At 46.3% G+C, this 22,457-nt stretch overlaps 1 protein-coding gene and 1 long non-coding RNA gene across 2 annotated transcripts; both read right to left on the reverse strand.

Annotated features, from left to right (window-relative positions):
- Window positions 1–8,969: 8,969 nt before the first annotated feature.
- Window positions 8,970–10,099, reverse strand: LOC140263817 (uncharacterized). Its single transcript, XR_011905963.1, has 3 exons — window positions 9,968–10,099; window positions 9,666–9,749; window positions 8,970–9,095 (listed from the first exon to the last, which is right to left on the reverse strand). It is a non-coding gene; the product is annotated as an uncharacterized lncRNA (long non-coding RNA).
- Window positions 10,100–20,839: 10,740 nt separating this feature from the next.
- Window positions 20,840–21,469, reverse strand: LOC140264669 (interferon epsilon-like). The gene has a single exon (XM_072360602.1). It carries the CDS (start codon window positions 21,467–21,469, stop codon window positions 20,840–20,842), a length of 630 nt encoding a protein of 209 aa, XP_072216703.1.
- Window positions 21,470–22,457: the final 988 nt, after the last annotated feature.

A 22,457-nucleotide genomic window follows, 5' to 3' on the forward strand; every position in this document is an offset into this window, starting at 1 on the left:
TACATTAATATAACAACACATGTATGTAAATATATATATATTTATATATACATATATTGTGGTAATTAAATGGGACTCACTCAGAGACTGTAAGCGCCATGAGAATACAAATACTAACACTGAAACAAATATACTTTTTAATACGAGCAACTGATTAATGATTGTCAATGCCAGTAGAGCACAGGTCAGAATATAGATTTTAAATGGAGAGAAAATGGAGAGAAAAGGCAAAAATTGCCCTAAAATTCAGCCGTTTGCTTACATTAACCATATAGTTCAGGACTATTAGTGCACTTGGAAACCTCACTCTTGTCTTTCATTTTACTTTGATGAAAGATAGTCTTAAACTAACATTTAGCTGTTTCTTCACCCTGCCGTGCAAACATCCCTGTTTGCTTTTTTTTATAACAAGTAATGTTTCTTCCCCACTTGACCACCTTTATTTTACTTTTGTACTGAGCGGAGTAACCATTATACAACTTACAACACAGCCTTCCCTAATCATCCATCCTTAATGCTTAATTAAGAAATATTTCATTAAAAGTAATTACTAGAAGAGGCAGTTCAGTGCTATAAGGCTGCAGCCCAGAATGCTTTTGATCATTTCTCTGTCTGTGGCTGAAGCAAAACCCACACGAAGCTAGAATAAAAAGAGGAAACATGCTTACAAAGTACAGTTATATTTCCAAGTAGACCTAACAAGATCACTCTTATAAAGAGTTCCCACTCTTTGATTCCATGTGAGCAGCTCTGCCCTTAAAAGGTCATCTAACTACACAGATATTCATAAATTCATATGACTAGAGATAAATATATGCAAAACTTTATGCATTTCTAACACCTTTAAATTGTCGTAGATTGCTTCTCCAGGGAAGGTTTTTAATCTCACTGTAAAATGCAATGAATACTTGGGATGAGTATTTGCCATCCTTTATCACATTATTTCTTTTATCTCAGGCACCAGTGAAAGCAGTCATTCAAAGTTCAGGCTACATTCATGCCAGCAAATGGAGCAGCACACAGGAACATTCCGGCAAAATAGGAAGATGGATTATCCAATCAAAATAAGCAGTTCCTCTCAACATGCACCTACCCCAGCTATCAGTTTCCTTTCTCCGTTAACTTGTTAAAACCACGCTGATCTTAATAAGTCAGCATGCCACTAAAGAGCCAAACAGGCTCAACTTGTCACTGTACATGGTATGTTAAACAGGGAATTGTGCTTTAATAACGTCCCTGCAATAAGTGCAAAAGGACGGATAAGAAATTTATGTATTATTTTTTTTACACTACAAAATCTGCCATATGAAGAATATGTTAAGTAATTTAAAATGTTTACAGCACAGTTAATTTAGCTCACATACTACAGTTTCATTCATACTCAATATCACGGTTTGCACTAATGAGTTAAGGTCTCAGCCATGTGATGTTTCCAACTTGGCGTACTGATTCCTAGCATTCTGTTGACCTGTCCTAATCCAATTAAGTGTTTTATCCTATGCTGTACTAATTCACTGAAATAATTTGTGCAGTGTATACTTGATTTTGCAAAATATTGTTTCATAAGTTGCAATTCTACAAAACTAACAAAAAAAAGTGCTACAGATATTTGCAAGTAAAGAGATTTGAGAGTCTTCAACTGAGCAGCAGCAAAGGGAATTATTATAACTTATTCTTTAAGTATGGAATTAAAAAAAATAAATACAACTTCCTTTATGATACTTATGAATTGTCATCTTACTTATAAAAACTGCAGACTGGCTAGAATTTTTTCATGTTTAAAGAGGAGCAGGAACAAGCTATAGGCTCAAGGGTATTTCCAAGGGACCGCGGAGATGGAGAGGTAGATGGAGAGGTAGATGGAGAGGTAGATGGAGAGGTGGATGGGGGAGATAAGACACCCATGTTCCACTCTCCCCATATGCTTTCTGCCTGAAGCCCTTCTTTTGCTGGCCCTCAGCACATGACACACCCAGGGAGGTCTCACCTTAGTGGGCAAGAGGAAGCAGATCCTTGTTAGCTTCATCCTGCAGGAAGCATAAGAAGAATGATGCTAAGAGGTGGGTGTGATCAGGAGTAGGACAGAGTTGGAGTGAAGGGGCCAGGCTGCTGGCTTCAGCCATTGCAAGGCTGAGTAGGGAATACTAGGGAAATGGGGGAATCTGCAGAAGTGAGGCTGCTCCTTCTCCCCATGCTAGGACTTTGGGATGGGAGGGAGCATCATCTTTTTCTGATTTCTATGCCCCCCTATCTGATTTGTAGAGAATTTGAGTAGATAGGTTGTACTCTGTGCAGTCATTGGCTCCTGTGCAGTCATGTTCTGTGAAATGATGGCAGATCACGATGTGAGAGGTGGGCCTGAAATCCAGGAGATCTTGAAATGAGACAGAAGACATCAGAAGGCCTCAGGAGTTCTCAGACTGCTGGAAATATCCAAATGAATTTATCATGACGGTATCTCTGATAAAGCAGATTTTATTCACAATTGCAATGGCAGGTGTCCTGCAAGCAGGAGCACACACAGTAAACAGCATTAAATCTTTTCTGCTCCATTACGCAACACTTATCTCTTTCTCCCCTGGTTCCTCACTGGATGAGTTCTCCAGGTTCACAATCTTCCCAGCACTCATCTAAACATATGAATACTGGATAAACATAAAATTTTTGCCAGCTAGGCATATATTGCTAATTATTCAACTTCTCAGATTTGCTCACTCAACACTTGGTCACTATTTCTGGACATCTGCTTGTCCTTGGATAGAGATAAGTTTGGAAAGAGGATAGAGGGGAGAATCTTGACGCCTACCTGTTGCATCCTGACCTACCCACAGAGTAAAGCAATCCAGTCTTGTGTGGAGGCCCTGGCTTTTTTGATGTTTACGTCTCTTTTTCTTTTGCTGAGGATCTCTTACCCAAACAGAATAGCCTTACTCACTTAAGGGGCCTATAGCAAAAAAAAAAAAAAAAAAAAAGAGGCAGACAAAAAGCTCTTTGTGGGGCTTTTTGAAGCAACCTAAAGTGCTTCACTTGAGCAGGGGACAGCTGGAAACTTGTGGGCAGGCTGTTGAGGTACCATGGGTGCAGCCAGCACTGCCCACCCTTGACCTTGATTAGGCCTCCAAGGAATCTCAGGGTGGGTGGATGCTACAGGGGGCAAACAAAACAATCAAAGGGTGGGGGAGGTCAGCCACTTCAGAACTGGCCCAGCTCTGCACCAACTTGCTTGGGAGACCAGCTCATTTATTGGCAGTCCGTGAGAAATCAAAGTGACCATGGTCTCCACTAGACAGAGAGCTCATCATAGGAAAGTCTGCAGTCTGCCTGGAGCCTGGATCAGGGATATCACCAGGATATTCTGCAAGCTGGTGTACTCGACAGACTGCTACCCACTACTGACAGGTGGAGAGGAAGCTGCGTACCATAGACTGAGGGGAATTAAGAAAGACTTCAAGGCTTTGGGACAGTCAGTGAAAGAGTCTGGGGGACAAGTTATTTTCTCTTCCCTCCCTCCATTTTTGGGTGAGGACGGGACAGAATAGAAGGATCCAGTCCATAAATGCTTGGCTATGAGACTGGTGCTACAGGCAGGGCTTTGGGTTCTTTGTTAATGGCTGGTTTTATAAGACACAAAGATGGTCAGAGCGCTGGAGTGCCTATCCTACAAAGAAAGACTATGGGGAGTGGGCTTTTTCAGCCTACAGAATGCTTCAGGGAGACCTCACTGTGACATTTCAGTACTTAGAGCTTATAAAGACTATGGCAAACCCAGCATTTTACATGGTCAGACAGTGACAGGGCAAGGGGGAATAATTTTAAATTAAAACAAGGCAGATTTAGAATAGATGTTAATAGGAAAAGTTTTACTGAGTGGCACAGGCTGCCCAGAGAAGCTGTGGATACCCCATCTCTGGAGGTGCTCAAGGCCAGGTTGGATGGGGCCCTGGGCAGCCTGAGCTGCTGGGTGGTGACTGTGTCTGTGAAAGGGAGGTTGAGACTGGATGATCCATATAACACTTCATCCCAGTGAGTTCTGTGATCCAATGATCTTCAGTATTTATCTGAAACAGTGCTTCAGTGATTCTGGAGTCCTAGAGGCTTTGCAGTTGCTCCCAGTTTTGAGTGGAAGGCACTCTCCTCCCTCCTGTGAAACCGTGATCTGCCTGACACTTCTGAAGAATGCTATGTTCAGACTAACCTATATACTACCAAGTTCTGTGAAGCTACAGTGACCATTTCTCAGGTCTGGGCACCCCCATGATGGTTGTCACCAGTTCCTTATACACAACACAAAGCTTCAAAATGCTTGTGTTGGCTCAAGTCCCCATGGGCTGGTTCAGAGCATGTGGTCACTATGTGTCTGGCAGGACAGAGAGCAGCACTTTGGAGGTTACACAGAGAAAGGAAAGCAGCAATACAAACTGTTGCATGGTTCTAACATATCCTTGGGACAAAAAGTGATGAACGTGACTAAGGCATCAAGATATGGCAGGAGAAATAGGCTGTTCTGAAAGTGCCCAAAAAATAACATCACTTTGTACCGAGCTAGCAGACATGCATCAGAACAGATTTTTTTTTGTTAGTTTGCGTCCTCTTTTTGAATCCTGTTCCTAAAACGTCTCCAAATATCCCTGGTGAATGGCATTTATTTCCATTACCCTTCCAGTGAACCTGGGATGCCTTAGTTCTTGCTTGCTCCTGAGCAGCTCTATAGACATGAACTTTCAGAGAGACTTTGTGTGAGTGACACACAGAACTAAAGTGTTGATGTGAAGGTTGTTTGCTTTCTGTGGTGTAGGAGCGAGAGACAATAATTTGCATTGCTTCTGTTTTGCCTTTCTGTTCTTTCCCACAGAGGGGGACTGGTCCAGAGGGTTGGCAGTAAAGGGATGGGTTGACTCAGAGACAATGTGTGAACAAAACAGAAGTGAAGACTGAGACATTTCTCCTAATCTGTTCCTGAGTTTGGAGTGCAGTCTGTGAAAAAATCCTGGCACTGTGTGGTTTTACTTTTCTCAGCCAAATACTTGGGGGCCGATGCTGGCTTCATCACTTCAGAAAACGTTCTTTGACCTCGAAATCAACACAGAAAAAGTACTACTCCTTCACATGTTCAGCTTCTGCACTCCTCGGAGGATCAGAGAGTCTCAACTTCGGCAGAATGTTTCGGTAGGATGTAGGATGAGGGGAGGCTGTGCAGTGTTGTTAGTATAACCTCCTTTGTCGATATGAGTCTCAAGGGAAAGCAAATCTCAGCTAGCATACACAGAGCAGACGCTGGTCTTGGAAGGACTGTCTCTTCATAAAACATGCAAGATAAAAAGCTCTTTTTTTCGCTGGTCTATTTTGTTGGATTCTTAATTAGTAAAAAAATTACAATTTGTGACTTATTAGTGTCAAACGCTTAAGAGATGTTTGTTCTTGTGTTGCTCAGCCTGCACAAATTAATTGCAGTGAAACTGCACTTCCTTAAGCAACGCTGAATTTACATTCCTAGTTCCATTCAAATGTGTCAGTATAGGCCAGAATTTTACCAGTGCATTTGAACCCTGTTTAATTCCAAGCCTTGGAATTCGTTTCAGGTCTCCACAATATAAAAGGGATGTTAAGATATTTGAAACCATCCAGAAAGAGACAACAAAGCAGGTTAGAAAGTGGAAGATGTCCTAGGAGAGCTTAGGACACTTGGGTTGATGCTCTTACACTGACTGGTATAGAGGATGGATGCTATGGGTCTGCAGGAGTTCCTGCACAGAGCATCCAAAGGGAAAGCTGTGAAACAGCTCTGTGTTGGCTCTGGGGCCAGGTGGGATCTCTGTGCAGACAGCATCTCCAGAGCTCCCTGAGAGGCAGAAGTGGGAGAGGATCACCCTTCCAAGTATGGGAGGTTCCCATGGGATTTGGAGTCAGCAACAGCAGCACCACCATCAGGGCTGCTTTTGGGAACACACCGACCGAGCTGCTTCTTGAGCCGTGGTGGGTTTCTAAGCCCCGTGACTGTTGCAATACCTGCCAGCCCTCATGGGATTGCATCCCTCCAGATGCTCATTCCTGTGTCTTCCCCAAAGTGCAGGATCAGCTTCATCACAGAGCCAGTCTCCACAGACAGGCAAGTTACCCCCTTCCTCAAGAACTAAATCTCCTGGGCTTGTTCACTCACCAGAGAGGGCAAGTTTCTGCAGACACACAAGTCAGAGAGCTCCCCAGCCCCTAACTAACACACAGAGCTCACAGATGAGCAGACACACAGGCACTGCCTTGTGTCTTCCTTTCTTTGCAAGTTTAGGAGTGCCTCCCATCACCTCTTCATGTGGCCATCAGCCTCTACAGTTACTGGGAATCGATGAAGCCGACACGCTCGCTCAAGTTCAATGGATTGATGATTCACCATCCAAGAACATTGCCTGCAGGTTACATCAGAAGCTGTGGCATGCTGAACAAAAGACAATGTGGGCAGCTGCTAAAGCTTGCGGGCTGCCCATACAGCTATCTGGTATCGCCTGGGCATGCCAAGACTGCAACACTTGCTCCAGGATGAGACCAAGACTGCTGCCCAAGACAACAATCCTCTCCAGAAAATGAAAACAATCTTCTGCTCCCTGTCCCTGAGAACCTAGAGCCCAGTACCCATAAAACAGAATGACCTTGAAAGGTGCAAGTAGGACTAAAGTGGTGTGGCCTGCTTGCACCTTGGGGAAGATTATTTGAGTCTGGGGGACCAGTCATCCCCCCGGTAACTGGCTTGCAGACGTCATGGTCAACACTCTGGTTTTCATCACTAGGGGAACCTTAATCATGTCCCTGTGGCAAATCCAGTGAAAGCTGAGGTGCTGATCCAGAACAGGAACACAGCCTGCATCTTGCCTTGGAAGGCAAACCTTCTCTTTCTAGTATCTCAAAACATCTGTATGGCTCCACATGAGTCTCTTTGAGTCCACAGGATCACCAGGTAGAGCAATGTGTTATCAAGATGTTCCAGTGCCACTGTGAGGTCAGTGTGACACCTGGTGATGGACTACATGGGACTGATGAAATGCGAGCTGAGCCTTTCCTGGTCCAAACTACTCTATGCCTCTAGTAATGTCATCAAGAACTAGCCCAGGAAAGAACACAACCTTCAACTGTGAAGGAACCATCAATCATCTTATATTATGTCAGCCTGCATTGTGATGGGCAACTGTACAAGCGTTGCACTGCATTGAATCCTTGTATTAGGGAAGGCTTGCCCTTCAGCCAGCCCAATCATTGGTTCACCCAGTGAAGCGGTGGAGCGTACGGTAACAGTTGAGTCACAGCCTGGACCTCTGATTTACCACCTGGGGAAAGGACCCTGTCAGCCTTGGGGGCATAGCTGAAGGTAATTGACAGCTCCCTGAAAGGAGGTTGTGGTGGGGCAAGCGTGAGTTGCTTTTCCTACTGAACCAGAGGTAGGACTGGAGGGAATCACAGTAAGTTGTGCCAGGGGATGTTCAGGTTGGATATTAGGAAGAATTTCTTCTCGGAAGGAGTGGGTAGGCATTCTGTCATTCTGCAGGCATCTGTGATTCTCTGGATAATGTACTGAAGGACACAGTTCAGTGGGAAATATTGGTAGTAGGTGGAAAGTTGGAATGGATCATCTTAGAGGCTGTTTCCAACCTTGGCAACTACATGATTGGAGCAGGCTGCTCAGGGAAGTGGTGGAGTCACCGTCCCTGAAGGTGTTTAAGGAGCAGCGTCCCTGCTATAGGATGCACTCAGCTGTCACCATGGGAGGGCTGTGGGTAGGAGAAGAGCCACTGGGCTCAGAAATACGTGGGAGAAGAGTCTAAGCTGAAAGCCCATGTGAGACGACCAAACCAGACCCACAGTGCTGCTGCTGTTGCCAAGTCCAGATCCCATGGGAACACAGGGTGAAAAGGAAGCTGGCATGCTGCTCGTGTCCTTTCCATGCTGCTCATGTCCTTTCCATGCTAGTCGTGTCCTTTCCATGCTACTTGTGTACTTTCCATGCTGCTCGTATCCTTTCCATGCTGCCCATTGACAGCATGCTGGGGCTGCTCCCTGGGAGGCTTGAAAAGATGTCTTTTTTGGCGGAAGCCTCCATGCTGGTCAGTCCTGCTGGTCATAGTTCCCATGGCATGGAGATGGTGCACAGCAGGGCTTTTCATTTTCTTCCACAGCTGCACCCCCTCTCTGGTGGCCCCAGGCAGGGCCAGCCAGCTGCAGAAGTAGTGTTTCGTGTAACGAGGGTAAGTCCAGGGCTGCTTTGCTCCACCAGGTTCCAGGGGCCTGCTTCCCTGAACATGCCGTCAGAGGTGTGCCTGCGAGGTGATCCTTCCCAGCCCTCAGTATCCCACTCACAGGATGCACCCAGCTGCCCACTCTCCAGGCATAATCACAGCCCTGCCTCTGCCAAGACTAGACTGAAGACACTTGGGTTATTGCTCTTACATTGGTATAGAGGCACGGCAGCTGCAGGGCCATGGGAGCTCCTGTGCAGAAAGTCCAAAGGAAAACCTCTTGGGCTGGCTCTGGGGCCAGGTGGGGTCTGTATGCAGACAGCATTTCTGGAGCTCCATGAGTAGCAGAAATGGGAGAGGAACACCCTCTCAATTATGGGAGGTTTTCATGGGATTTGGAGTCAGCAATGACAGCACCACCATTGAGGCTGGATTGGGAGGACAACACCCGTTTCTAAGCCCCGTGGATGTAAAAATACCTGCCAGCCCTCATGGGTGTCCCTTGCACCCCTCCAGACAAGGAAGGGCTTGGGCATCACAATCTCCATTTATTTGGTTCACTCACATCCAGGGGGCAGAGGCAAAGTGAGGAATGTCTGGTTTCTGCTGGACAAGTAAAAACGGCCTACTCAGAGGAAGCCTGTGAAAGAACACCTTCTGCCCCACAGCAAACACACAACACTGGTCTGGGATAATTTTGTGTTTTATTTTTTAAATAATCTATTTCTACAATGCCAATTAGTGTCTTCAGCCAATGTCAGTTGTTCACGCTATCTTGCCATGAACCTGCACCCGATAAATACAGGTGTGTCCCACGTTTCCCCAGTTGTTGAGTACGACGAGCTTTATATACCAAAAGGCTCTGGGGGTTCCGGTCTGCAAAACAAAGAGGACAAGAGACTTCACAACAGGCCTGGAAGCAACCGCAGCTGCCTCCATGCGTTTCCTTGTCAGCAGGGTGCCAGCTCCCTCCTTGGCTGAGGAGGAGGCTTCTCACTGCTTCCCTTCTCCCAGGCGGTCCCTCTAAGTCCCCTGTGCCTCAGCGGAGCAAACATCTGGCCTGTGGTAGCAGAATGAGCAGCACTGGAAGCCTGACGCTGTGTGGTCCCAGGGGAAAAAGGGCCTAGATGGGCTCTCACCACCTGACACTTGCATTTCAAGGCATTTCCCTTCACATGTGGGCCTGCAGGGCTCCGCCAAAAGTGGTGGGCACTGCTGGGGAACTGCACACCTGCGCACTGCTGGGTCCAACACGGTGCTCTCCCTGTTTTATTCAGCTACCCTGCCATGCCATGTGCTCACGGCCCTCTGAACCTCAGCACGTTCCTCCTGGCCCCCGTGCTGGACCCCTGCCCTGGCAGGGACTCCCCACGCTCCCCCTGCCACTGACTTGCTGCCAAAGCAGTGTTTCTGGAACGGTCTCCTGCCCACACGCAACAACTGTACCTGCAGGTCAAAGGTCTGGGTCAGCTCTTTCCTGACATCGTAGCTGAAATTCCCAAGCATAGTTACATCTTCCTCATCCAGACCCTACAAGATAGGACAGAGGGCAGCAGGTCAACACATGTACCATACCTGGGCCACTGGAGTTCCAGAAGCTCCTGCAGCTCCGTTCTAGGATGTGGTGGTGCTGAGTCTCCCCTTGAGCACTTCTCAAAGGACGTACTGGTCCTCTTCTCCAGAATATTCCCTAGCGGGGGCATTTCCCTACAGCCACGTCCCAGCCCCATGTACCAGTAGACACTTACATAGACAACAAAATTATGGGGAGCGCTGCGGATGTCCCACAAGGTTGTGTCCGTGGCATGCCGCACAGTAAGTGCAGTAGGAAGGACTTTTGCAGGCAAGTGGAAGACCAGCCAGTTCTGAGATGCTTTCAGAGGCATGCAGAAACCCGGGGAAAGGTCCAGCTGAAAGTGGAGAGCAGGGAGTGAGTGAGAGATGAGGCACACACTGCTGCCCACACAGTGTAAAGCATAGGCAGCACTGAGCGTACAAGCTGTTTTGGTGCTGCAGATGGCAGGTAAAGAAGCAGACAGGCACGACCCGCTGCCTTGCTGGCAAGAGAAAGAGAGCTCTGCATGTTCCCATGGAGAGGAAAATATCCGTTATACAACGTGCAATACGCCACACCGGAGTCAGGGCTACAAAGAAAACTGTTTTGACCAGTAGCTCCCCATCTTCCCCTGCCTCCCCCCCTGCCCAACCCAAAGAACAACGATCAGAGATGAAAAAGGCAAACGGGGTGGCAGAGGAGCAGATTCCTCACCCAGCCCTGACCACGGACAATGGAATGCAGGATGTAGCAGCACAGCTCAGCCCAGGTCAGCCTGCCTTCAGAGGAATACCACTGGTTTCTGGTAAGCCAAGAACTGAGGGAGCCCTCAGGAGCCGGGCACCTGAGCAGCACCAGTACTGCAGAGGGGATTGAGGGGAGAGTCCCAGGGGCTTCCCCCAGCTCGACAGGAGGGAACAAAAGCAGCACCGAGGATCTCAGTTACCCCACCTGCTCAAAGGTCTCCAGCACGTTTGGAGAGCACAGGAACCAAGCCACCTTGCAGTGCCATGCAGAACCAGATGATCTCTGCAGGTCTATGGAGACCCCTGAACAGAGAAGATAGCGGATGATTGCCAGGAACCCAGTCTCCCAGCACCTAGTTGTCTCAGGCTATTTCTAAGACTGCCTACTGACAGCATCTCTATCTCCGGTGCACAGAGATGGGGTCTGCGGACAGTGGCAGGCAGCAAGGCCCTGTGTGAAGGGCAGCAGGCTCAAGGCCGAGCTGCATGGGGAGAGCTAAGGACAACATGGACCTGGTTGTGGTCCATGAGAAATACCAGCAAAGCGCAGGAACTCCTGCCAGGGGCACCACTGCAGGGAGCGAGGGCATGATGGGGCTGAGCCGCTGAGCCCAAGGGAGCCGCGGTGCCACAGCTGTGTCCTTGGGCCAGCTGGTGTAGTCTCATCTGGCTCTTCCTCAGAGAGACGAGGCTGCAGCACGGCCTCATTTTGGCAGCGCTGAGCATAAGCCCAGTGTAACAAGACACACCTGTCTGAGTCCATACCTGCATTTTTCAGAACCCAGTCAGGCTTTGCGAAGCAGTTTTCCCTAGGTGTCACAGACACTGCCTCTCTCACATCCTGGACATCCTGGGGAAGAGAGAAAGAAGCACAGGAGATGAGCACGTCACCAGGCTGCTACAGTGGACCGCTGCATTCCGTATCAAAGCCAAGGAACATCGTCAGGAAGTGCATCAGAAAGCAAAACACAGGCCTCGTCTGCAGAGATGCTCAGCCTTTTTTCATCAGGACAAGTTAAGGGCGGGACAGGAATTTTTGTGTCCCCCGCCATAGTACGGACTGGGACACCACTGGCTAGTTGTCTCCACGCTCTCCGGATGAGCTGTGGCAGGGGAGGATACGTCTGAAAGGGAACCCAGGAGTCTCCACTCTCTGGAAGACACCAGAGCTGCTCCTGGAGGTCCTAGATTACCAGGACAAGAATGCGGGCAGCTTTCCAGCCGCAGGAGGTGGCCTGGGTAAACGTGACCAAGAGAAAGCCTTTGCAGGAGGGGAGCTCAACCAGCACTGCCTGCTGTGAGATGAGTGGCTGGGGTCAGCAGGGAAATCCCACAGCCAGCTCCACAGAAGCGCCCTGCCCAAGGCTCTGCTCATCCCAGCCTCTTACTCAAACAACAGGATCACCTTCATCACAGTGCCCTGCTCTTCAGTCAGATAGGACACCTCCTTCTTCTGGTTTTCAATCCCCTGGGTTTGCTCAGTCAGCGAATTCCTGCAAACACCCACAAAGCAGATGATGTCAGAGAGCTGCGCAGCCCCTCAAGTGCACTCAGAGCTCACAGACGAGCAGGCACACAGGCCTTTCTTTGTGCTGCCTTTTCTTTTCAAGCTTAGGAGCGCTTCCCATCACCTCCATGTGTAATAAAAGACAGAAAAGGAAAGGCACAAGCCCTGAGGATTGTGCATGGCAGCGCAAATGACAAGAGCTCGTCTGCCACTATCCCACCAGGAGAGCAGCAGGACAGATGGGGGCCCTTACCCTAAGTTCATCATGCGTGGAGCACTCTGCAATGACAGCACCTGAAAGGGCAAGAATTTCCATTGGAGCACCACTCGATGCTGGCAACAGGAGGATGCATGCATTTGCCCAGCCATCACCTATAGACATTCTCTGTGGGAACTCCCTGTCCCTCAGCAGTTGTCACTGACCTGCATGAAATCCTTTGTCCACGATATTTTTGCCAATGAGACTCCACAGTAAGCACCAGCTGTCATTTGCAACACAGACAGAAAGTTATTTCTCTCTGGTTTCTAAGGATTGCCATAGTCCCACTGTCGCGCCCCCAGACCAGGGTGCAGGATGTTCCCTGAGGATGTGGGGGACTGGGGCAGAGAGCACATGGACATGCAAGAATGGACCCTGTTCTTTGGCTTGCAGGTTTGGCACAGCCATGCCCTCCAGGTGCATTCAGCACTGGGCAGCTACCCTACCTTTCCTGGCTCCCACTAATGGTAGGGACTGCCCCCAGACAGTCCTCTCTTTCTACATAACCTTGGGCAAGCCCATGCTCAGCCTCTTGAGACGAACCCACGTTGGCCCTGCCTGTCACTGTCCCTACTTCCCCCAGCCCCTCTCCATGCAGAGGGCTGCAGGAGCAGTAGTAGCACAGCAGCGCGGCAGCTGGGTGCTTCCCCAGCACAGGACCCGGGTTACGGTTTTGAGAAGGGGGAAAGGTCTTAACTGCAACCCTGACTGTAAAGCACAAAGGCTTTTTGCTCCCGCTGCCTCTGCCTCTCTGACAGTGAACTTGGTAGGACAGGCAGCCTCCCCTCATAGGCTTGGCTTGGCTGACCTCTGCTCTTACTCTGACTTGTACAGACAACAAAAGCTACGGGGTGTGGGAGCTCCTGCACACAGCGTCCAAACCTAAAGCTCTGAAATGGCTTTGAGTTGGCGCTCGGGCCACCTGGGATCTGTGTGTCAACAGCACCTTCAGAGCTCCCTGAGCAGCAGAAGCGGGAGGTGCGAAGGGCCCCGCAGGTGCTCCAGAACCTGCCACCCCTCTAACGTTTGTGTGCGCTGCTGGCAACAGGCAAATACTCACCATGAGCTGATAGAAGGATCAGAAGAAGGAGCAGACAGATCCCAGACCTGCTTTTGGACATCTCCTTCCTGAAAATGAAGGAGTCAGGGTGTTGGCAGCGCTCAGGGTTTGAGGCAGAACCCTTCTCAGGGGTATCTTCTCTTACAGGCTGCAAAGCAGCAAAGTGGGGAGTCTGCTGCTGGCAAAGAACATCCAACAGAGCAGCCTCCAGAAGGAGTGGGGCTTCCCTCAGCTGCCTTCAGCACCACAGGCAAACCATGCCAAATCCTGCCTCCCAGAGCACCTTCAGGAAGGCTGCTGAAGTAACCCAGGGAAGAATGCTGATCCAGCAAGCGAAAGCAGTGGCTCACAGGCCCTTTGCTGTGAGCTTGACTTCTCTTTTGCTGAGGAGTCAAATCTCCTTATGCAGGAGATGAAGAAACACGTCCTGCTTTGAGGTACTCTCCACAGGTAGGCTGCACCATTCTCCCGGTGGGTAGCACCGCCAGCCTGGCCTGCCCACCCGGACCAATGGAACCCCCACTACCACACTGGACAGCTGCTGTACTCACACAGAGGAGATGCATGTTCTGAAGTGTCTCTTGAGGGAGACCAGGGTTGGTGACTCTCTCAGATACCTGATGATGTCGGACACTGGCAAAGAAAGAGGAAAAACAAAAGCTCAAGCATGTCCTCCAGGAATACAGTCAGAACCGTGTCTGACCCTCTAAGAAGGGCAGGGGCAGGGCTGTGCCCAGGAGACGGGGCTGCTGGGTGCATCCTATGAGCAGGATACTGAGGGCTGGGAAGAGTCACTTTGCAGGCACACCTCTGATGGCACGTTCAGAGAAGGAGGTCAGCCTAAGGCTTGGCGTCCCAGCTCCTGTTGTACTGGGGTGCCCCTTGCTGGCCAAAACGCACCCCAGAAACCTGGTGGAGCAAAGCCCTGGACTTACCCTCATTGTACAAAGCACTGCTTCTGTAGCTGGCTGGCCCTACCTGGGCCACTGGAGACAGGGTGCAGCTGTGGAGGAAAATGAAAAGCCCTGCTGTGCACCGTTTCCACACCACGGGAGCCACGGCCAGCAGACTGACCAGCTCGGAGGCCCCAGCAAGAAGAGAGATGTTGGGAAGCCTCCGAGGGAGCAGCCCCAGCTTGGCAACAGTGTGCAGCATGGAAAGGACACGAGCAGCATGGAAAGGATACAAGCAGCATGGAAAGGATATGAGCAGCACACAAAGGATATGAGTAGCATTCCAGCTTCCTTTTCACCCTGTGTTCCCATGGGATCTGGACTTTGTGTTGTCCTCAGCCCCACATTTGCTCCATCTCTGCTGCCCAACAGCTCGTGTCCCCAGGAGGAACAAACCTCCCACCTACCTGTTTTCTGAGAGCCGGCTGCTCTCCATTTCTGCCTCTTCCAAGTTCCTGCCGGCTCTCCTCACCCTCACCCTTTCAGGGGCACTCTGTGCCCCTGTTGATCTCTGTGGAGCCTTTCTCCTCATGATGTGGAAGAATCAAGCTTGCCCCCTCTCAGTGTCCCCTTCAGCAGCAGAAATGTCTACGCAAAAGAAAGCCAGTGAGCAACAAGCCTTAAACCCAGTCTGCAGGAGAAGTGCGCCTGCCCCAAGCACAGTCACCAGGACAGCAGCACGAGCTCCTACCACATGCATCGGCAGCCACGGCCAACAGTTCCAGGTGGTGCCTCAGTGGGCCAGACTGTGGCACCCAGTCATGACCTCACAAAGGCCTGGGCCTGCACAGCGGCAGCTCGTGGCTCTGACCTCAGAATCAGCAGGGCTGGCAGGTGGGAGACCCCGCAGCTTTCATGGTACGTCACCATCGACAGCCCTGGTGGGCTCAGCCAGTTGTAGCCCAAAATGCGTGTGCCGCTTTCACTGCCATCAGATATCTCCGTGGTGCGCTGTCATGGGTTATACCTGCATTGCAGAAAGGGATCGGCTTGGATCCTGTATGTGGGGAGAACAGAACCGTGCCACCCCATTGAGAAACAGCAGAAACCTCTTTTTACTTTTACCATTAAATCTCAGCCAGACTTTGAATTTCTGAGCATTCCAATTTTATACTCTGAAAAAGTGTATGCTGTGAATAACGTAACATGAGATGTACTGGTACAAACCAGTTCTGCAGCCTGAATGCCAGACAAGAGGGGAAGGCTAACTATGAGGGGTTATCCCAGCATTCCAGAACAGTTAAAAGCTAAAGAGTAGGAGGAGGGGAGCTGGGAGGGGCTAACCAAGCAGTACACAGGGACAGGAAATCCGCTGAGGGAATGAGGAGCCTCGCACAGGCTGTAAACCTGGGAGTCCTCGGCCAGTGAGGGAATGGAGAAAATGTGCTCTGATCTGGCACACCCTTGTCAGGATTGCCCGCTTCTGTAGAAGCATGAAAGGAATTGTGATTCATAGGAAACTTCACCTAAGCCCAAACTACTGAATACGAGCATTTCTCACAAGGTGAACACGTGTGCCACACCTCAACCAGCAATCCTTGACAAGAGATGAGGCTGGGGTCAGCAGGGAAATGCCACAGGCAGCCTGCACAACAGTGCCGTGCCCAAGGCTCTTTGAGTGGTCTGACAGCTGCCGACGGTACTGTTCCTCATCCTCTCCATCACTGCCACAGCTGCCACGATCTTCCAGGTGAGGTCTGGCAGGAGGTTTCTGGGGTTCTGGAGCTCAGCAGCTACCAGTCAGACAGGGGGAAAGAAAGATAATGCTTACTTCCATTCTGAGAACCTGAAAATAGCAGTACCTTACTGACTTTATGGTCACACACAACACAGAAAGCCACGCAGAGACAGTGAAGCCACCTCTAGCCTGTTCTACACGTGAATAGCTGTGACAGGCTTTGAGCCTTGCCCAAAGGAAAACAGTGTGAATTCTGCTGCAGAAACTTAGTTTTAACTATTAAACATTATAATCCCAAGTAAAGATCTGCAACAGCCAATGTGAGCTCTACTCTGAACATGGAGACCAGAACTGAGCCCACCTCTAAGTTGAGGAGAGCTGGATAGAAAGCATATTAATTTCTTAATTAATTTCTGAAAGAGCAGCATTTTCACAGATAGTTAAAGTAAAATAGGGCTGGGTGGGTTTGGTTTGTTTTTTGGGGGGGTTGTTTGTGGGGTTTTTGTTATTGTTTCTGTGGTTGCTGTTGTTGTTGATGCTGGTTTTGGTGTTGTAGAAGAAAAGCTTTCATTTTATTTAAATATGTTTGATATTTCCATTCTGGGAAAATGAGCTGTACTCACAGTTCTCCAGCTAAGTCCAGAGGAAGCTGTAAAGGCTCTGGCCTACCAAGATAAGGAACTTGGAGAATACAGCATTCAGTAAAAGCTAAGGTGAGTAGACATTATAGTAACTGGTGTGAAGGGGGCAGATATACTACTTGGAATCTCAGTATTTCTTCTTCTTAGTGTGGGTTTTGACTTTGAAAATGCTGTTCTGAAGTTATTTCGTGGAGATGAACATTAATGGTGCTCACTCCCATGTTTTCAAAAATCAGGAGAGGGATTTGATTGTTGTTTGGATTGGGTCTCAGGCTGCTATTCGCTCAGAATTTTGAATTGTTCATCAGTGAAGTTAATACCTGGTTTTAGAACCCCAGTTAGAAAGAATCTGGGTGCAAGAAGGCTGGTTCTAGAGAACCAGTCAACCCTGCTGCCTCTTGCTAGGAGAGATGAGGAAGAACATTTATTTCTGTGTGCTCATCTATTCATGAACTACCATTGCTTCGATTAAATTAAAACAGAGGGCTCCCAGTTCATGTGTGCTGGGTTTTGGTTTTAGTATCTTACAGAAAGAAGAGGCATTCACCCAGGACACAACTGATGAGGAACACCAAATTTGTTTGGAAAGAAGGTAGGCTCAGCTGTGAGTTGATGCAGCAGGGAGGGGTCCCACTGCAGCACCGTAGTTGTCCTCCAGTTTGTAGAGGTGACTTCAGCCCCAGAGTGTCTGCAGGCTAGGAAAATAGTTGAAAAGAGATGCCTTACCAAGATTTCTTGATATAACTATGGAAAACAGTGGTATAACTGACTCATCTTTGCCTACATTTATAATATTAGATTTTTTTTTTTTTTATATTGAAAAGCATAGTCACCATATTGGGAAGTATCAAATCCTTACGTTTTCAACCTATATGCAATGCATGAACTTTCTAAAGCAAAGTTAATTTCCCCATGAGCAGCTCCTGCTCCTCTCTCCAGTCCACATCGCTCTGACAGAAGGGTTCACAGCTGTCCTCCCTACCGCAAGGGCTAATCCTGGATAATTGTTTGGGGAGTCACTCACACAGGCTTTGTTCTGGTTTTTTCTTCTTCTTCTTCTTCTTTTCTTTTTTTTTTCTTTTTTTTTTTCTTTTCTTTTTTTTCTTTTCTTTTTTCTTTTTTTTTTTTTTTTTTTCTCTCTCCCTGGTTTGGTTTGGTTTTGTTCCCTCCTTCTCTCTCTCCAATTTAAAAATGAAGTAAAGGCACAGTTTGCAGAACATGCCAAAGCTGTGGAAGAATTGCTTTGGACAGCTGTAACGTCTTGTGCAAAAAATCCGCCACAGTAAAGTCTGGAATTAGCATGCTTGAGATCAGCTGTAGCTACTCTGATGTTTCATGTCAGATACAATGCAGTTGATCCCAGTCTCATAAATATACTCCAGGAAACAGGCTCTGTGTAGATGAAATCATGCACATTTTCATTAAATTTCCTAAGAAGTGCAGCACTGCACATGTAAACAACATGGCTTTGAAACTAGCCATGAAAAACAGCCACAACTGAGAATGTGGGAATGGGATCTGTGCAGGAAAGCACTAGTGCACATCTTTTGAGAAAATGTATGGCTTTCTTTTTTTAGCTGTAAGCACTCTTAGCTTGGAAAGACTTCTGTGTTAAATTTTCTACCTGGATTTAAGATTTCGTGTTCACAATTTCATTCATTTATATTTGAAAACAATTTATATTCAGAATGGTATTTTACTATGTATGTCTTAATTTCCAGAAAAATTCTAAGTGGAAGAAATAGTAGAAGGTTTCAGGTCAAGGACATCACATACCGCTGACCCAGTAACGCAGTGGTGACAAAATACAGGTTGCTCCAAAATACTATCGTGACAAGCAAAAGGATCTGCTGACTCTTTACATTTTTTTCTTTACCTCTCTTTCTTCGCCTTACAGACTCTTTACCCTTCTTTGAAAAACCAAAGAAATATTGTAAATATTGTTTGGCTTTTTACCTCTTTTTTGTTCAGCAGCCATCTCTGTACCAAAGTCTCTATGCTTACGTGAGTAATTGAGACACTGTCTCTTTACAGATAATTTCTGCAATCTCACAGATGACTGAAAATTCATTGAAATCAAATGCTGGTTTGTAAACTCATATTGACTCTCTCTGAGATTCTCTTCCTTTCTTCATAAATAGTTCGTTTTTCTTTTGTAAACTCAATAGCAGTTAGATGATTGACAGGCAACACAGTGATTAAGAGCTGAAATGCTGTCTTGCCAAAACATACACACATTTACCTGCAATTCGCACACTTGTCTATAATCTCACTTTGCCCTCTAGTGCCCACTCTGTTGTCTTCTGCGCTGTAAAGTACCCTGTTGACTGTAATACTTCGTGATTACGAAGGATAATTGTGAACCACAAAGGAAGCTTTTGGGGATAAGAGTTTCTGAATAATCTGTAAGCTATGAGTTAACATCTTTCTACTGCAGGAAAGTGAAGCAGAAAATCCTGTAATCCCTCATGAGAGAGCAGCTGAAGATATTTCATCCCATTTCCATGTTTCAGTAAAAATGGGGCTGTTTCAGTATCATTTTACTTCATTGCAGAAGTCTGCTCGAATGCCACAACCAGAACACTAAATAGGCTGAACATCCTTTTATTGTACAGGTTTGCAGAAGTGCAAAAAACAAACAAGCAGGAAATCAGCTTTCCAACAGTCTGGCAGAGGAACTATTCCAAGTGTTGTTAGTAGTTTTTTTTTGTGGAATCTCACGCTTTTTCCTTTCTGTTTGTATTGGATCATGGTAGCGTTGTTGGCAGGCTTTCCTTCTGGTATTTCGCTTCAGACCTATAGCTGTCATCATTTCCTTTAGCTTGCATCCGTAACTGGCAGAGAGGAGAGTATGGCTACCCTGCAAAAGAGACCTCTGTCACAGATAATGGTACTTGAGATCTGGATGATCATTGCTATTGTTTTCATCAATTCATTTTTATACAGACCCGCTTTTATTATCTGTACTTTGAATGCTACTATTCTGAATGGCTGCAGAACAGGAAGAGCTTTCAAATGTCTCCTCACCAGATGTTAAAAGCTACCCTTACTAATTTCAGCCCTCTGGGACTGAAATTTCCTTCTGTTAAGAACTAATCTCACCATCTCTCCCCTACCTCTTCATGTAGGACCCAGAAGTGTGTCCAGAGATGATCAGCTTTGGCCACAAAATACAGCTGCTTTCTTTGGCTTTTTATTATTATCATTTTTTAACAAAAATTCAGTTGGTAATCTAGCCTGTATGAAACTCTGTATTCCCTCTTTCTAACATACAGCAAGCGACTACAGAAAACACATTAATTTGAAATGGAGTTACCCAGGGACAGTTTCCCAAGTGTAAAATCCTGTCTTACCCTTGCAGAAATTAGTGGACTTTTGCCCAGTAGAAGTAGTTTATGTTGAGTAAGTTGTTTGTATTTCTATTATTCGTCAAAGCTGTGTGGTCTAAGGGTGGAACTCTGCTGGAATACTGGCAGCGACATGTCTCTGTGAATGGATTTATGAGCAAAAGGCGAGAGGAAGATTTCATGCAACAAGAAAGCATAGCACCAAATCATAGTGAACTGGAATGGAATCAAGTCTGAGGTTGCAGTAGCCAGGATGAATATGCCCAGGAACAAGTAGGATGTGCTATTAGCTAATGTAACTTTAGGATAGTTTTACGTAGAAAAGTTAATTCAAATAAGCATGTGAAAGAAGTTAAAGTGAATTGGAAAGATGGCAGGATGGGGGGTGGGGTGGGGGGAATAAACAAAACTTCCCCAGAAAGTTAGAGACGAGGTAAATAACTATTAAGTAGCAGCATACAACTGATAAGTATTGCAGAAATATAGTTATTGCAAACAGTTTTCTGTACAAATTCTTCTAGAATTATTTTATCCCTTTGAACAAAGCAAATGTTAGAGTGCATCAAATGTGTTAAAGAAAACATTCTTGGAAAAGAGCATACAAAACTTGAAAGAATAAACAGCATCAACCTAAACTCCTTCCCATGGAGTAACCTCACTGAAAATTCATATGGGTCATTTTACAGGTAGTGTACACATAATGCCTGACAAAGAGAAGTCAACCAACATTGAACAATATACTACAATTTCAAAAATAACATTAGCAGCATAGTCATTCAAATATGATGAAAGTGAACTATAGAAGCATTGCCCCAAGATAGATCATAGTATTTAACTCTAAAGCTAAATTATATCAGGTCAGAATCTTTGTACCTTAGTTGTAAAGCTTCCTCGTGACTTTATCAGTCAATTGAAGACATCTCCTCATTTCTGCACGGCTGATCTCCCAGGAGCACAGGTTGTGTTGTTTCTCTTTAAGAAAGGAGTCTATCTTTTGGAAATACTTTTTCAGTTTCAGCCTGTTGACTTCTTTACTCCACAAATAGTGAGTCTGTTTCTTGATTATGCATGCCTCCAATTGCTCAATTTGCTGATAGAGTCCATTTTGGAATTGTTCTAGAGCTGCCCCATCCCACGCAGCTAGAGTCAGATTTTTGCTAAAGATATAGAAGATGTGCTGCAAGATTTCTTCAATAGCTACTTTAACAGTTTCTTTCTGTCTGGGTTTTAGAACCTGCTCAGGAAATCTGAAGGACATTTTCTCTCTTAGACACTGTTGAGGAAACCTTTTGCCCATTTTGTCCAAAAGTTGCAGGCTGCTCTCAATCACTTTTCTTTGCTGTAAAGGAAGGTGATTACAGGTGAGACTTGAGATGGTGATGGTGCACAACAGAATGAGGCCAATTTGTATCAAGCCGAAAGTGTACATGATAAAGATAAGCAGCTGTGCTTCTCCTTTCCTGTATAAATCCCAAGTGATGGGCTGGATTGCTTTGAAGGTCATTCATAGGCTCCTGTTTCTTCAAAGTCTTGAAAATTAATTATTCTGTGGTAGAAGTTTTCTTTCATCATTTTTTGGTTTTTAAGGTTTTCCCCCTTGTGTACGCTTTTACACGTACCACTTTCATTTTCTGCTTTATGACTTCATTGTCTTTTTTTTTTTAATGCCACTTTCTTATTATTTCAGCTGAATGCTAGAATGTGTATCTTACATCATCAATTCCCTCTTCTTCAAAAATTCTACAAAGAATTTAAAAGAATAACCTACAGAAATATCTTTATTTTCTAAATAGTTTAGCAGTGGGATAACACAGTGAAACATAGCCCTGTCAATGAAAAGTCAAGAACCTGCTGAATATTGATGTCATGTTGTCTCTTTAGCATGGTTTATACTCCCACAGTTCAGCTGAGCTTTGTCTACCTGTTTTCATTCAGGGAAATTACTTACTTTCTCCTCGTCTTTAATTCTGACATCCATTTGGAGACAGCAACATAAAAGACAAGCCATGTTCCGGATGGTCACGCAGATTGTTATGAGTGCAATTGCATAGCTAATGATGTTGACAATGCTGAAAAATACTGCTTTGTAGTTAAGAATTTGCTCCCTTAATAGTATTATCATGCTGTTTGTATCTGTTGTGTTTTCCATCAAAATAAATAGAGGGCACTACTTTCAGAACAACCTACGTATTTTACATGTATGTATGTCTGTGAATGTTTGTGTATTTACATTAATATAACAACACATGTATGTAAATATATATATATTTATATATACATATATTGTGGTAATTAAATGGGACTCACTCAGAGACTGTAAGCGCCATGAGAATACAAATACTAACACTGAAACAAATATACTTTTTAATACGAGCAACTGATTAATGATTGTCAATGCCAGTAGAGCACAGGTCAGAATATAGATTTTAAATGGAGAGAAAATGGAGAGAAAAGGCAAAAATTGCCCTAAAATTCAGCCGTTTGCTTACATT

This window comes from Excalfactoria chinensis, chromosome Z, assembly GCF_039878825.1.
Source record: "Excalfactoria chinensis isolate bCotChi1 chromosome Z, bCotChi1.hap2, whole genome shotgun sequence".
Lineage (NCBI taxonomy): Eukaryota > Metazoa > Chordata > Aves > Galliformes > Phasianidae > Excalfactoria > Excalfactoria chinensis.

Excerpts from the sequence above, each read along its gene's own strand:
- LOC140264669 (XM_072360602.1), bottom strand. The coding sequence starts at position 21,469 with ATGACCTTCAAAGCAATCCAGCCCATCACTTGGGATTTATACAGGAAA.